Source organism: Phocoena sinus, chromosome 4 (assembly GCF_008692025.1).
Source record: "Phocoena sinus isolate mPhoSin1 chromosome 4, mPhoSin1.pri, whole genome shotgun sequence".
In the NCBI taxonomy this organism is placed as follows: domain Eukaryota; kingdom Metazoa; phylum Chordata; class Mammalia; order Artiodactyla; family Phocoenidae; genus Phocoena; species Phocoena sinus.
In genome coordinates, this window is record NC_045766.1 from 31,203,885 (window position 1) to 31,220,865 (window position 16,981).

General features: G+C 40.3%; 1 protein-coding gene across 1 annotated transcript in view; it reads left to right on the forward strand.

Annotated features, from left to right (window-relative positions):
• Positions 1-16,981, forward strand: part of MED12L (mediator complex subunit 12L) — a 326,027-nt gene that overhangs the window by 295,861 nt on the left and 13,185 nt on the right. Inside the window, exons 40-43 of the mRNA XM_032629345.1 lie at positions 7,493-7,582; positions 9,244-9,476; positions 10,902-11,058; positions 13,720-13,797. Of these exons, the coding sequence (XP_032485236.1) occupies positions 7,493-7,582; positions 9,244-9,476; positions 10,902-11,058; positions 13,720-13,797 (558 nt within the window). The remainder of the gene's footprint in view (positions 1-7,492; positions 7,583-9,243; positions 9,477-10,901; positions 11,059-13,719; positions 13,798-16,981) is intronic.

Consider the following 16,981-nt stretch of genomic DNA (forward strand, 5'->3'; position numbering starts at 1 on the left):
CAATTGTTTGTTACTGTTAACCGTGCTACGGTAGACATTTTTGTCCGTGTCTTCTGCACGTGCCGAGCTGTAGGGTACGTACGTGGAAGTGGAAATGCGGATTTAATTTCCAGAGTGGTGGCGATTCCCGTCGGTTATAGAAGAGCGTTTTCTTTCCTTCACATCCTCCACTAACCCTTGATATTGTCAGACCTTAATTTCCTCATTCAGAGCAGGCGAAATCGTGTTGCGTTACATCATTTTAACTTGCATTTTCTTATTACCTGTGAGTTCAGGCATGTTTTATAACTTTACCAGCAATTTAAGTTTTCCCTTCTGTAATTTTCCTGATTCTATAATTTGAGCATATTTTCAAACTAATTTGGTTCTTAGTTGGTAAAGGTGTACAAAAGAGACTTGTTGAAACAAATCTTGAGTTTTGACAAGAATCTTTAATGCATTGACTCAGAGAAGTACAATTTTCGTACATCTCAGTGACAAAATGAACTTAGGAGGACAAAAAGCACTGAGCTAGTAAATATGTCCTAAACCCTGTCATTTTGTTCCTTGGGTGGAAACCATGTCCAGGAAAGTAGATGCTCTGCTTATTACTTAATAGCTGGTATTTCGCTGTTTACTTGAATGATAAGGAAGGCACCCATGTCGTTTGCTGACATTATGTTTGTGCAACTATCGTGATCTCGTAGATAGTGTACACAGCTTGATGTTTATGAACGGGGAGAAGATAGGGGTAGAGGGCTGAGAGAGTGAACCACTAATACAAAGGTGGTAGTTGGATATAAAGACAAGTGAATAGATGCAATGAATTATGTACCTACCCCTAAAATGTTGAGAACAGATATTATTTGCTTGGGAAATTCCTCCTATGATTTCTCGTTCTTAGTATAGTAAAATACTTTTATTTTTTTCCATTAGGGTTATGAATTTTTTTGCCTCATCTCCATTTCTGAAATTCAGTGAACAGAAAAATTTTAATGTCTCAGACTAAGTGTCACTTAGAATTCATTCATAAAGATGATTAAGCAAGGGGATCATTGACCTGAGAAACAGGAATATTTTTCCCCAGCATATAGTTCCCTTTTTCTAAATTAGACTCCCTGTTAGCGTGTAAACACCAGTGGCACTATGAATATTTGTTGTCTATGTTGCTTGATTGAATGTGTGGTTAAACTGATGCTCTGTTTTCATTTGCATTTACTGGGGATGGAGCTATCTAATGACATCCTCCAATAATATATGACTTGTTCACTTAATGTCTTGTGTGTTTCGTGTGACCCAGATGTCCTGAGCGCTTCTCCCCCGGCTCTGGGCTGGGAAGGACTTGGGCGCTCTTTTGCTTACACCGAGGTGCCAGCATCCCTTAGTTTCGGGAAGTCATCTGGGTCTGATAGCTCCCCTACTTCTTGTATGTCCCTGTTCAACCTCCAGGATGTGCTATTCCATTATATGACTATTGCCGTATTATTTATCTGTGTCCCAGCCCATGGTGATATTGTTTGGCATATAAATTAATATGAACTCTCAGGGCCTGGGTTTTTTAAGTCTTGACTCCCTGAAACGTTGTTTTAAAATGAACTAATTCTTATGTATTTTGGCTACCCACATCATTAGGCTAAACAATCTTATCTGTATTGTCTGCCGTTTTCTTGCTGTCCCCTTTCTGTAGGACTTCTGTAACTCTGCTGTCTCCCTTCTGGAAGACTTTGACAACATAATGGTAACACCCCTGCTGTCTGTCATTCCTTTTACTTTCTTTTTTTTTTTTTTCTTTAAGTAAACTTTTATAGCATTATTCTTTGAACATCAGAATGAGAAGCAGGTTATTCCCCTCTAGCTGGTAATTATTACAGTCTTCATTTCACTGTTACCCGGTTTCTGTTTGAGACTGTAACACAGAATCATGAATGCATTGACCATGTTCACTTTAACGGAATTTATTTCTGAAAGTTGTCCCCTTTGATTGCCTCATGATTTTCATCATGTACGTGTGTGGTATCGAAACCAGTGGACGTTCATGGCCTGGGCTTGGGAACATAGGCCAGTTCGTGTACCTTCATCTCAGTCCCAGTGTTGAACCCATCTGTTCCCGAGCTCTCGCTTCTCTCCGCGATAACTCACCTCATTAGTAGAGGAACGCATGGCATGCTGACTCACAGGCCGATGCAAGATAATGAAAACTGTGGTTATGAAACATGGCCTTCTCATCACATCCCACTCACTGGTTCTTCCTAAATTCTCAGCAGAACGCATCATCTCTGTTTTCTTTCCGGTATGGAGAAGGTGTTTTTTTTTGAGCATAGGTCTTGTGCATGCATGTCATAAGACTTCATCTCTACTGCTTTGCCTGGGCTAGCGAAGAATGCATGTTTTGCATTAAATTACTTATAGGTTTCTGTATCAGCTAGCCAACCCACAACATAACCCCAAGAAGCATTAGAATAAAAAAGAGCACACATCTCAGATGTGAATGTAAGTCAACTCGTTTCACTGCCAATTTAATGGGTAACATTTTCTATACATTGGTGAAAATATCCTTAATGGCATATACAAGCTTTGAAAATATCTCAGTTATGAAATACTGCCATATAGGCAATTTCTTTAATAGTTCTTTCAACAAAGGAAAGTTTGGAGACTTTTCTGAAAGCAATCAATTTTTCTATCAATTTTTCTTGACACTTGTACAGAGAGCAGGCGAGGTTTTTGTTTTTAAAAAAACTTGAATTAAACGATCAGATTTAAAAATATCTTTCAGGTAGCTTATGTTTGCTGTAGGGCATTTATTGTTCAGATGATAATGTAATTTGAACAGAATACAATTTGCATCTGCCATTGATTTTACTTTTTAAAAAAATAGACACAATATTTTGTTCATCAGGTGTTTAAAGTCAAAAGGTTATATGATCTATATAGTCATTCAAATAAATGGAAATGTGTATATATATCTTTGCTGTCCTTTTCACCATTCTTATTTTTCTTTAATATTCTCCAATATCAGGAATTTAATGAATGTGTATGTATACTCAACCAATCAATGCGTTATAGTCCTCCTTTATGGGCGTGTTAACAGAATAGATTGTAAAGGTTCATTATTGTATGAGGTGTGTTTATTTCAAAATGCATCAGGTTGTTCCAGCAGTTAATGTTACTGTTAATCGATTGCCAACCAAGTTATATTTGATGGAAAGCTTTATAAAAGAATGAAGCATAACTGGTCAACAGGACCTCTTTGAATTATAGAATTTTCTGTGTATCCATTGTCTGCAATCAAAATACACCGGTATAATGTGACGACCAAAACTTGGGGTTCACGCCATTTGTTGTTTAACCTTGGGCACCATTACCCAGTACCTTCCAAACCAGTCGTCACAAGCAAAACCCTTTTTGCTAGTTGACTCATAAAACATTACCCACTGGTTTTTATTGGGTGACGTTTATTATTATTCCTAAATCAGCATTTTCAGAAACAGAGTCACAAAATCTGGCTGTGGTTTTTCAGGCACAACTTGTCTCTCTACTTGCAACCCTTAAACACTATTGGAAAGTTACTAAATAAGAATTTGAAAAAAACTCATTACTAGTGAATTGAGTGGAGAGAAGATCCCTGATTCTGAAACGCTGCTGATGGTAACTGTCTGCTAATTGGAGCTATAACCAATTCTCCTTTAGAAAGAGACCCTCACATTTTCTCAGTTGACTGAGAGAGTGAACTAATGAAGAGAACAAGACCCAGAAGATTGAAAATTATCTTTGAGGATGATTTATCAAAAATTTTTTTAACTTACTGGATGTATTCATTTCAAATTATGCAGGAGGTTTTGAGTCTACATCTCTTTGAGCTCAGATGCTTCTCTTGTCTAATTAAAAATAAAGCAGTAAGAGAGAGAACTGTTCTTATAAAGACCAGGAAGATGAGTCAGTGTTGAACAGCACAGCTTTTTAAAAAGTTTTTAGGAAGTGGAAATTTTAGAAAATATAATAGATTTCTGTTTCTTACCCAGAGGCAAGCCTAAAGCAAAATGTGAGAGAGACCACATGTAGGAATTTACCCTGGGTAGCAATGTAGAGATGGGTTCATGTAGCTATCAGAATTTCCCAGTTAACTGTGGCTCACTCTCTTAGCACGTGTAAGTTGGGTACCTGAGCCAGGGGAGCTGGAGCCGGAGCACAACGTGGACCCTGGCCAGACACAGATACTCCCTCAGCAACCAGCCTCCTTTACAACCACAAAAGTGTGAAGTTAATGTTGCCTCTGATTGTTGCAGTTAAGCAGAATAAACCAGGAGGGGCAATTGAGCTACTCTCCAGGTATTAATGAAGGCAGAAAGGAGAAATCATTAGAATGACAGATGCTAAAAATTAAATTAAAAAGTGAGTTTTCAAAACAAAAGATGGTACTTAAAAATATGGGGCAATTGGAAAGCACTTGCTAAACTAATTTATCCTGAAATATAAATCTCAGTTTACCTCTGGAACTCTTGTTTAACAGATAAACTAAGTTAAATCTTAGATCTTAGGTCTCCTCAATAGATATTTATAGAGCACTTACTATATGCCAGACACAGTGCTAGGAACTGATTTAAAAAAAAAAAAGTCAAATAAAGCTTAGATAGTTTTCAGAAAATAACAGATAAGTAGATTATGTACGATGCAGGAGACCGTAAGTCACAGTTTGCCAGGCATGGTCTCACTTTGCCCCCGTTCTCCTGGCCTGTCCCAGTTCGGATGATACGTTATATAGTCCCTTCCTGAATGCAGCAAAACCATCACTACTAACATTTTGAGACTCTTACTGTATTTAGTTTTCTTACCTATTCCCGTATTATGATCCTCGTTTAGCATCTGTAAAATCTTTCAAGTTACTAAAGAACTTCTTGGTCATTCATTCCTTACTCAACAGATTGAACTAGTTCTACACATTGAAATAATTTGTTCCTGTCATTATTCTGGGAAGACCAGAGAGCAGGAGGAGGTCATTTCCGTTTGGTAGAAGAGATGGGTATTTTTCATTGAGGGCAAATATGACGATAAAAGCCCTTGGTGAGCGCTGCTGGCCAACGTGAGGTGTTTGTGATTTCCTCAGGGCGGGTATTGAATGTTAGAACCCTTACCTGCTGTACTTAAGTAGCAAGTTGCGGGGGCGGGGGGGGGGGGGGGGGAGTGGCGATGGGAGGGAATATAGTCTATTTACAAATAAATAGTTTACCTTTAGACTAAAAATGGTTCACTGAAGAGTACATGAAGTTTAGAGTGTAAAACTGATTTGAAATTTTTCACCCCTTTCTTCTTGCTTTGTTTTCAAAGTTATAGTGTTTTTCCTTGAATGTTAATTTTGTGATTTTTAAAAATGTAGATGTTTTTTAATTCGTATTTCTTAAATTTCCAAAATCTCAACGGTTCTTTGTCAATAAAAGAGTGTTGCACAGTAACTCAGATCCACCACCACATATAAGTCATAGTTTGTTTCCTAAGGTTCTTCAACAAGCAAAGGAAGAGTAAAGAGTTAAAAAACATCTGTTTTATGTATCCGCATGCCTCTGTCACAGGCACATGGCATCTTGTTTCCCTCCAAGGCAAAAAAGGGCGTGGGTGTTTTAGACTACTTAGGGATCTCAAGATTCTAACTCACAGAAATAATTCATTTTTCTTTTCTTCTGTAAAAATGATAATATACATATATTTATCCCCACCAAGAGGCACAGCGGTATATGTTTCAGGGACCTTGGACAATGCTGTCGAGGAGCACCAAGTCGAGGAGCGGCATGTAAAGATCTGGTTGATTTAATGACTCCCTGGCTTAGTGTTTGGAGGATCAAGGGCCATTTGGATACTTTGGGGCAATACTTGTAGGCTCCAGATAGCCACACTCCCGTGGCATGAGCTCTCCTAGAGGGAGTTTGGGCTATTTTTCTTAGACTTAAGCAAATAGGGATATAATTGCACTTAGATTAATCGGCTAAAGGCTCAGAGTACCTTCATGGTACCCTACGCTGGAAAGTTAGATTCTTGTTGAAGCTGTTACATGTAGATGCTCCCAGAAATTTGTGTTTGGTCCACGTATGGGTGGATAGCCACCTTCGGAGAGGCCGAAGTTTCTTAAATGCCCTCGAGTGATTTTATGTGGGGATCAGAGAAAAGGCTTCACCGTCTGATGTATACGTTTCATTTCAAAATCTCATTAACAAGTCTTAATAAAGAGTCTCCTTTTGGTTTCTTATTGGGGTGAGTTTACAAGGCTCTATGTCCCTAAAGAATAAGCACCAAATGAAATTTTAAATGTTTTCATCCTTGATATCACATATGGAGGCATCTCATCATAATGGAAGAAACCCTAGGCTTTGGAGGCAGACCTACCTGAGCGCTCATGGCTTAGCCAGGTCTAGCTGGGTGAGTTTGCTAAGCTACCTAGGCTCTTTGAGCCTGGCTTTTCCTACCTGAAGAAAATGGGGATGATGTCCCCTCCCTGCAGAGTTCCTGTGAGGCAATGGGAATAAGAACAAGAAGCCCAGTCCCTGGCACATAATAGATGCTTAATAATTGTTGGTGTTCTCCCTCTTGAGCTAAATGTTTATACCTTTCTCCCTGCCAGACATATCTGCACTACTTTCCCAGAACATTAAAATTGGTTTTTAATATAACTGTATCTTAGCACTTAAAAAAAACGAGGACATCTGTGATATAAAACAGTGGTGAAATATCCTAGAATAAACCCCATTTCTTTGTTATTAGTCAGTCCTGAAAAAACCAAGGGGTGGTCGGAAGCTTGGCCTCCTTCTGTGATTAATACCGCAAGCTTCCATGAAATAGGTTCTGCCGCCAAAATGTAAAATACATACAGCTGCTCTTAGGAATATATTTATTTTTCCTCAGGCCAAAACATGTATTAAATTAAGACTGGTGAACAGATGTTAATTGGTTTTATTTTACATTGTAGCGGGTTAGAACTGTATTTGATATTAACTTATTATTACATTTTAATTGATTATTAGAGTCATAAGAGATCCCAAATTCATCCCTTGCGTACATGGCTAAATAGGCAATTTTTAGGTCCCTCTGAAGAAACATCATTAAAAAGTCATGAAGGTAGTATATGCCATCTGCGTGTACCACGTGTTCTCTTACTTTATGGGCACAGGATGAGGCAACTCTGTGGTTTCAGATTTCACACTTAGAGACTCATGCCTTTTACTCTAGAGGGACATTTGTACCCTGGAGTGTACAGGGAAGCTGACTCAGAGCCTCTCTGATGAGCAGACCATTGATTATTTTGGCTTGTGTTTATGTGTGTGTGATCATTGGGGACATCTGTAGTCGTCTTTGGAAGAAATAATAAGTGCAGCAATCTCTACTGTTAATAGGAAATTGAGGAGAAATAGTATTCAGTGCGGGTTGGAATCTGCAAGTGTTGTTCTCACATAGGGTGCGGTGTCAGGGGTTTTGGGGGGATCATGCCCTTGCTGTTATGATCAAGAGCCGCCTCGGCTTTGTCTTCCAGGGCCAGCCGGGGGACCAGGCTGCTCTCTTTGCTGCTCAAGCACGGCCCTCCCCTCAGCTCCCCCAGTATCCAGGTCTGCAGCAAGCACAGGTACCCATGTTTGCTTTGTAGGTGCTGCTGGGATTTTTAATGCTCTTTATTTGAAGGGGGGAACTAGGTAAGTAGGGTATCAATTCCCTCATGGGGTATAGAACTTAGTCACTTCTGCTTATAGATTATAATTGACATTTCAAAAAAAAAAAAGCTTTTCCAGTGATTATTAAACAAGTCTCAGGATTGATTAAAGGGCATGAAACATTTTAGGAAATTCTTGAATCAGAAATATCAATTCATACCTTTCTATTAATGATGATGGTAGATATTGAAACGATGAACAGTCCCAGCCAGGGTACTTACGTTATAATGTATAATGATGTAATTCATGATTGAATTTATGATATCCAAAGATAGCTTCAAAGAGGAATCCTGGTAGAATAAGAAGATAATTGGCCTTGGCATCAGACCTTGACAAAACTCCTGACAACCTACAAGCCGTGTAACATTGTGCGAGTTACCCTGAGTCTTGGTTTCCTTCTCTGTAAAATAGAGATGAACATTGTGGGGATTTAAGACAACCTATGGCACTAGCAAAGCACCAGATAGATTCACAGTAGTTATTCAGCAAATGATAGACTTGCCTTAATGTGATGCAAATCTTGAGCTATTTTTTTCTAATAGTTTTGTCATTTCTGCTTCCATATCCTTGTACTCTATCCTTCTCATAATCAGGAGGCCAGGGATGTTGGCAAGGCCTCTAGTTAGGCCAGCGGTTCATACTGTGTCCACAGCTGAAAGGAAGGCCAAGGTTGGCCTTCACAGGCACCGAGCCACACGGCCTGTATCCCTGCACGCTGCCTGCGGGAAGGTCATCGTCCCTCACTCTGTCTTCCAAGTCAGAGCCATTCAACTACCTTAAAATGTGGTACTTTGAGGACCTGAAGAGCAGTCCTCTTCTCCTGTAATCAGCACTCTTCTGTAAATTGTAGACAGTGACGCAGCAGAACCTGCAGCTTTTCATTTCCATTGGGTGTCAAGATTTGGAGAATCAGCCGCTCATATATTAACGGTTATTGGTAGAGTGCTGAGACAGGCTGCAGTCCAACCAGAACCAGAGATTATTGAATAGTCACCAATGACACCCTTATTCTCTGGTTAAGGTAACTGATCGTTTCTGTTGTTGTTGTTCTTGTTAGCTGGTTGGTCACTACAGACAAATTCATTAGCTCTGAGGAAGTGTAGTTACATACAAGGAAAGTGTGCTCCGTGATTTTAATTTACAATGAGCATGAGTAACTCTTCTGGTGAATTTTGGAAACAACACTAATGATGCTTGGGATCCGTTGAACATTGATGCCATCTGCGCACTAAAGGTAGAGAGGCTTGCCTGATTGTTTCTGTGCAGAAACCTGCCCTTCCTTTCCTCAAAATAAGCAACTGAGCTTAAAACTGATCTCTTAACCAAGTGAGGATTCCTTTTGCTCTTTAATTGACATTTCTGGTGAATCATTATGCAAACAGCTCATTGTATAACTTTCGGGCTCTTCTCTCTGCCTCCAGAGTGATCTTCCTCACATTTTGAGTGAAAAAGAGTCTTTGAGAACGGCGAATTTCAGGGGACCCCTCCTGGCTTTGTTTTTGCCCTCGATATCTTAGCGATAGGAAAGCTGGGGGCAAATCAAAACGCTGACTTCCTTCCTTGTGCCTGCCTGCAGACCATGCCCCAGGGCTATACGATGTACGGAACGCAGATGCCTTTGCAGCAGACCCCTCAGCAGCAGGCTGGCAGCGTGGTCCTGTCTCCTACCTATAATTCCAGAACCTATCCGGCTGCGCATTCCAACCCGGCGCTAATGGAAAGACTCAGACAGATGCAGCAGCAGCCGCCGAGTGGCTACGTTCAGCAGCAGGCGTCGCCGTACCTGCAGCCCCTGAGTGGCTCTCAGAGGTGATGCATGTGGAAGTAATGATGGCAGTGGTGGACACTCAAATTCTCGCCTTTACCGTGCTGCTTCTAGGACATGGTGCTTTAGAATTGCTCCTATGAGCTTGCATATTTGCATATAATTTTCATCGTCATCTCATCTTCAGCAGCATCCAGATTGTGGTTCAAACGAAGCAGTGCCCCATCTTGTTTATTCCTTTCAAGTCCCTTATTGTTTGACTCACATCTCCCATAGTATTTGTGTAATATTTTTCAATGATACCACTATGTTAGCGCCAATGTTCCTTTTTTTCCTCCTCTTTTAAAAAGGTTTTTTGGCAATAAATATCTAAGATTAAAAATTGTTACTTATCCTTAGCAGTGCCTTACTAGAATATGTTGATCGGAGCCACAAAGCCTGTGATTGCAATACTCGTTTTGTACGGTGCCCGTAACACTTTTGTCACATATCTTAGATTCTACCTTTTCCACCTCAGGAATGGCTGGCAAAACCAGATCATGAAAAGACTCTTACTCAGTTTTTGCTTTAATTGGATCTTGTAGATGTAGTATATAGTGTATAACCGCACTGTCCATTATAGCAGCTACCAGCCACATGGGCTATTTAAATTTAGACTAATTAAAGTTAAATTGAAGCTCCTCAGTTCTCTGACACACCAGTCACATTTCAAGTGTTCATTAACCACACGTGGCCAGCAGGGCCAGCTTCGAAGGTGTGTGACCTGCACAGTCACATAGGGCGCTGTGTTTAGAAGACCCACGTGGTTGATTGTAATGCTCTGTTGTCACCCGCTTGAAATAATTACTGATTTTTGATCAGAGAGCCCTGCATTCTTGTTTTGCACTGAGACCCAGAAATGATACAGCTGGTCCTGGTGGCCAGTGGCTATCTCATTGGACAGCACAGGTGGAGACATTTCGGTCACAGTAGAAAGTTCTGTTGGATGGCGTTGGTCTAGGAGAACTCAGTTTCATGCAGATTGCTGCACTACAGTGGACAGCAGCTGGACTCCCGTGTGTTACCATCAAAGATTGCAGGTCAACTCTAAGTAATCACTGTTTGGAAAGTTGGCAGGGTCGTTGGTAACACATGTGGGAAAATACATGAATTTGGAAAACATGCACCGTGTTTATTATTTGTCTAATAAGTGACAGCATAGCGTATTGCCTAAGAACTTGAACTTCAGAGCCCCGAAGTTCTGGGTTTAAATCCCACCTGTGCCGTTTGCTGTCTGAATACCTGTGATACCATGTGTCCCTGGGAATCTAGGTTACCTTAACCACTGGTCTTTATTGCATTTGAATTGTACATAGTGATTACTGAACATGACGGTTTCTTTGTGAGTGTGTGCAGTGTGCCAGTGGCACTGATTATAAACATTTGACAGTATGCTTGGGCCTGAAAACAAGTTCTTTATTCTTGACCAGACTGAATCATCAGTCGCTTCAGCAGAGCCCTCTGGTGGGTGGAGGACTGGATGCGGTGCTGACTTCCGTGCATCCAAACCTTCCCTCGGTGTCCCTGTCTCAGGACCCAGTGAGGCCCAGACAGCCACAGGTGCGACAGCAGCAGAGGCTCCTCCAGGTATGGAGCTGGGAGTGAGTGCAATGTGTGTGGGGTCCTCAGCGGTCATAAGACATAACAGACGCTTCAGACTTTAATTGCTGGGACCTAACTGGGGTAATTTAGTTCCAGTTCGGCAGGGGTCTTCCTTTCTCCGTGCATCTGCCAGGTCGTGGACAGAAGAGTACATTTTGCAGACCATCCTTGCCCTTTCACAAAGGTTCGGGAGGGGAGCTGGATGCCTTTATCTTAAGAGTGTAAGCCTCAGCTTCCTCAGTCACTGTTTAACTAGAGGCCATGCAATTTGAGTTCAAAATTTCTTACATGTGTATTTTTTAGAAACAGTCAAGCCATCCAGAGTTTTTTTTGTTCAGATTTCTAGAGGGGTCTGTAATCCAAAAAATTTTCTGTTTAACACCTCTAGTCTGATTGGACTGCGAAGTTGGAGTTACGTAGGTAGGATACTTCAAAGGGATATTTCATCCTGTCTCTGGTAGAATCCAGAGAGCTGTCCTTCACTTATTTGTCATAAATATTTGAGTCTCCTAGATAAAGGGCTCCTCCCCTTAACACATCCCGGTTTCTCCCTCCCTTGTTTAGGGAATATAGGCTATTATGTTTATCCGTTCCATTTGCCTTTATTATTAGCAAGCTTATCCTGTGTTGTTGGGTTGGAAACTGCCTGATGAGTCTGTACAGTGGACTCTAATCTCATCAACAGTCCAACTTGAGGTGTACTGTCCTTTTGTGTATTTCTAAGAAAGGAAAAGAAAGCAGCACCGAGAATGGGAACTCTAGTAGAACTGGGGTACCCAAGGGCCATACTCTTTGTATGAGGTCAGTGAGAAATAAACCTGTCATGCAGAAAAGGACAGCAAAGGAACTTGCATGTCTCATCCTTGACACTGGTGGTGGGAAGAAAATATTTGAACCATTAGCTCAAGTGGGTTTGAGGTCTGAATTCAGTGTGACCCAAAAAATTCTGGTTGGCAGTGCCAACACTTCGACAGACCAAAGCCACCACAAATCTTCAACAAAACTGGGCTTCACAGTCACAAGGTGCCACGAATTGCATCCCAGTTTTTGCCTGTTAAAACGTGGAAAGAACTGTATCACAAAGTTGAACAACATATGGTAATTGGTTTGGGAGGGAGTGTGGCCTATAGATGGCCAGTCCCACTCACTGCATGTATAAAATCTCCAGCGTGATCAAAAACCCTCTAGTCCTTAATTTTGTCATGAATAAAATGGAACTAATTATAGTGCCCACCTCTTAAATGTGTAGTGAAAATTAAATACGAAAATGCAAGTGAAGTACCCATTTGGTAATATTACCATTATTATGACTATAAATACTCATAGTGATATTTTCTTAAAATAATTTTTTTCCCAAGTGCTAAGTATATGTTTCAGAATTTTTTAGGACTGATATTTATATTTCTCTCTGTTTTAAAATTTCTCATTTCCAGATCACCAAGGAAAGTTATTACATTATTTTTTTATTTACCACTTCCTTTCTTACACTAGCATTGTTTTCAAGCTATAAATTTTGAAAACCTTCCTTATTGGTTAATGTGTACTTTTTATCCCAATTAACATGGTGTGTCCTTCTGATAATTTTTGCATTACCAACACATTCCTGGGAGATAAGGAAAAATGATTTGCTTCTGCATCCGAATTATACTTATTCCTTTTTTGGTGACTGGCTACCTCCATAAAGGAACAGATTAAGAATTACAAAGTTGGGGTGACTTTTCCTGAAAGGCTTCACAGAGAGCCCAATGGAGAATTGGCTTCCTGTTGCAGTCGCTGTGTTTCTGGTCCATGTTGGGAGTGGCCTGCCCACACCTCAGCTAGGATTCCAGATCCATGACCCTTGTCACTTAGTGAAAAATGCCTTCTGGCAATAACTATTGATTACCGCGCCCTAAAGAAGACAAAGAATTTGAGGGACAGTATGCAAACCAAGTTGGAAAAATGCAGAGGCTGAAAAGAAGTCTGGTGCTGTCATCCTCGAGATGAAGCGTTCGGGTGGAGGAGACTTTAAAGGTCACTGAGACAAACCACCTCTTAATATTTTCCTCTCCTCTGTGATGTTCCCCCCGGTGGACGTCTAGTCTGTGTTTCTTTTGTGACTTGCAAGTGTTTTCCAAGAGCCGTGTATTTGAGCCAGCGTTCACGGACACAATTTATGATTTTATGCTGGTAATTTAGGCCAGAACTTCTCACATCTACGTCTTCCTTTCAAAAAAAAAAATCTAAATTCAAGAGTTCCTCTGGGTACCATAGGGAACAAAAAGATAACTAGCGAGCAGTCCTTGTCTCACCTGAGAGCGTAAGGTGGGATGAAATATGTGGAAGGGCAAATGGCATGAAATGAATTAAGACAGTGAGTATAAGGCATGTCCCTGGACAGTGTAGGGTGGTTTAGACTGTGAACACTGTGACTAGCAAAGAAGAGATCCCTGGGGTTGCAGTAGTCTGGAAGCACACGGAGGAGATTTAGGTCTTGCCCTTGAAGGAGGAACGATGTATTTGGGAAGACAAAGACGGAGGAGGCAGGTGTGTGTCATCCTTGTTGGAGCAGACTGATTAGATCAAAGGCCTATGGGGGGAGGGAACTGGAATGACGGACGTCCACCTCCTGTTTTCACACGTATAATTCTTTTTCTTTCTTTCCAGATGCAGCAGCCCCAGCAGTCCTCGCAGCCCCAGGGTCAGACCCTCGGTCTCCAAACCATGCAGCCTCAGCAGCCTCTGGTAAGGCCTGGTGTTCTGAAACCAAACATGTGGCTTTCTTCTTCCTTTTTCCCTTTTGTTTTTTTTTGTTTTTTTTTTTTTTGGTGGTGTTCTTTAAAGGCAGATTGCATTTTTCATGTCCCGTGAGATTGTTAAGAACTGAAAAAGCCTAAATGTACCCTAGCCGTTTCTCCCCAGCACTTCATCAGAGTAGGGTTGTGCTACTGTTGTAGTCAGTATATTTGTTTTCCTAGAAGGTATAAATAAATATTTGGGGTTCAGCAGGTTATGTAATTTTTCCTCTTTAAATTTCTTCGGACTTTTCCGTTCCGTGGACTAAATAGTTATATTGAGAAACCAAGTTTTATTCTAAACAGTGTTAGAATGATAACTTAGTATGGATATGTTTAGAAGATTATCTTAACTTGGCTTTGAGTTTTCACTATAATCCCAAAGAAGCATGAGAGTACTTTCTAAAATATTACTTTACTGATATAAAAGAAACTCCGAGTCTAGCCAGTTAGCATTTGCTGCAAGAATTTTCATGTAATTCATTTCATATAATTTCATGAAATTTTCATGTAATCTTATAATTTGCTTCTGTAGCTTTGTAAGTCAAATTTCGAAATGTTATATGCATAGCACCAATCAACGTGGTCCAAGCCTCAGTACTTTTTACTTTTGCTAGTGCCGTATCCCTTCTTTATTACTTACCTGCTACTTGTCCTTAAATTGCCTCTTTTCCTATTTCCTTAAATAAATGTTTTCTAAAAAGAAGCATTTGATCACTACTCTCAGTGGTAGTGGTCACATCACTTGTCACGCATTGGAAATAAATGTAAAAATAAATACCGACTCTGCAGGGAGCTCAGCAACATGAGTTGAGTGAGTACCACCCCTAAGACGAGCTGTGTTACTGCATGTGTCTCACACTTTGGAAAATACTGACGTAGACTCTTTCCAGGACAGGATTTGAAAGATAGATGGTTTTTCAATTTGTAGTAAACAAGGAACAGAATGGCCCGGGCTATATAGTACATTAGCAGGGATAGAGTAGAGTTAGGTGGTAAAGGGCTGAGAATGCCCAAAAAGGACTGGAATAGGACACCTTGAGGATATTTTTTAAGCCTCTGCCTTGGCCATTTTGATCTTCACTTTTAAGGAAATTCTTCCTTATCATGAAATGTAATCGTTATTTTGGGTAGGATAAAAAAAGAAACATTTGATTCTGTCACAAAGTTAAATTTACAGGACTAGGGTAGGAGTTGCCTTCAGGCTTCTTCGTTACGATTGGAAGCAGATGATCAGCTTATGCAGAACTGAGGGGAGACCCTGTCCCCATGCTCCACTGGAATTAAGCATGTCTCGTACAGCAGAATTTAGTACCTTTCTACTCTCCTAATAGTGTCATAAATACTTAATAATTTTTGCTGTGTAGCGAGTATATATCGCACATTCAGTTTTGACTTCTAAGACAGTATGGACACGTTTTAATGCACTAGGTTGTATTTCCCTCACTGGCTTAAGACACTTCCATCCCAGGGCCTGAGTGGGTCAGTGAGGTCAGGCTCACGATTGTTTCCCAGTGTATTCATAGGAAAGTAGTTCCAGAGAAACAAAGACCTTCATCCACGGTAATCGTAATGGATAGTAAAATGCACACTAGGCTTTTTATGGCTTTTTAATTTCTTTTAAGCAGAAATTTTTAAAAAGCTGCCTTGAGAGGCATAGTGTCTTATTTTGATATTTAGAGCTATATATATATATATTTTTTAATCTTTTAACATCTTTATTGGAGTATAATTGCTTTACAATGGCATGTTAGTTTCTGCTTTATAACAAAATGAATCTGTTATATATATACATATGTCCCCATATCTCTTCCCTCTTGCGTCTCCCTCCCTCCCACCCTCCCTATCCCACCCCTCCAGGCGGTCACAAAGCACCGAGCTGATCTCCCTGTGCTATGTGGCTGCTTCCCACTAGCTATCTACCTTACGTTTGGTAGTGTATATATGTCCACGCCTCTCTCTAGCTTCATCACAGCTTACCCTTCCCCCTCCCCATATCCTCAAGTCCATTCTCTAGTAGGTCTGTGTCTTTATTTCTGTCTTACCCCTAGGTTCTCCGTGACATTTTTTTTTCTTAAATTCCAAATATATGTCTTAGCATACGGTATTTGTCTCTCTCTTTCTGACTTACTTCACTCTGTATGACAGACTCGAGGTCCGACCACCTCATTACAATAGCTCAATTTCGTTTCTTTTTATGGCTGAGTAATATTCCATTGTATATATGTGCCACATCTTCATTATCCATTCATCCAATGATGGACATTTAGGTTGTTTCCATCTCCGGGCTATTGTAAATAGAGCTGCAATGAACATTTTGGTACATGACTCTTTTTGAATTATGGTTTTCTCAGGGTATATGCCCAGTAGTGGGATTGCTGGGTCATATGGTAGTTCAATTTGTAGTTTTTTAAGGAACCTCCATACTGTTCTCCATAGTGGCTGTATCAACTTACATTCCCACCAACAGTGCAAGAGGGTTCCCTTTTCTCCACACCCTCTCCAGCATTTATTGTTTCTAGATTTTTTGATGATGGCCATTCTGACTGGGGTGAGATGATATCTCATTGTAGTTTTGATTTGCATTTCTCTACTGATTAGTGTTGTTGAGCATTCTTTCATGTGTTTGTTGGCAGTCTGTATATCTTCTTTGGAGAAATGTCTATTTAGGTCTTCTGCCCACTTCTGGATTGGGTTGTTTGTTTTTTTGTTATTAAGCTGCATGAGCTGCTTATCAATTTTGGAGATTAATCCTTTGTCAGTTGCTTCATTTGCAAATATCTTCTCCCATTCTGAGGGTTGTCTTCTGGTCTTGTTTATGGTTTCCTTTGCTGTGCAAAAGCTTTGAAGTTTCATTAGGTCCCATTTGTTTATTTTTGTTTTTATTTCCATTTCTCTAGGAGGTGGGTTAAAAAGAATCTTGCTGTGATTTATGTCATAGAGTGTCCTGCCTATGTTTTCCTCTAAGATTTTGATAGTTTCTGGCCTTACATTTAGGTCTTTAATCCATTTTGAGCTTATTTTTATGTATGTTGTTAGGGAGTGATCTAATCTCATACTTTGACATGTACCTGTCCAGTTTTCCCAGCACCACTTATTGAAGAGGCTGTCCTTTCTCCACTGTACATTCCTGC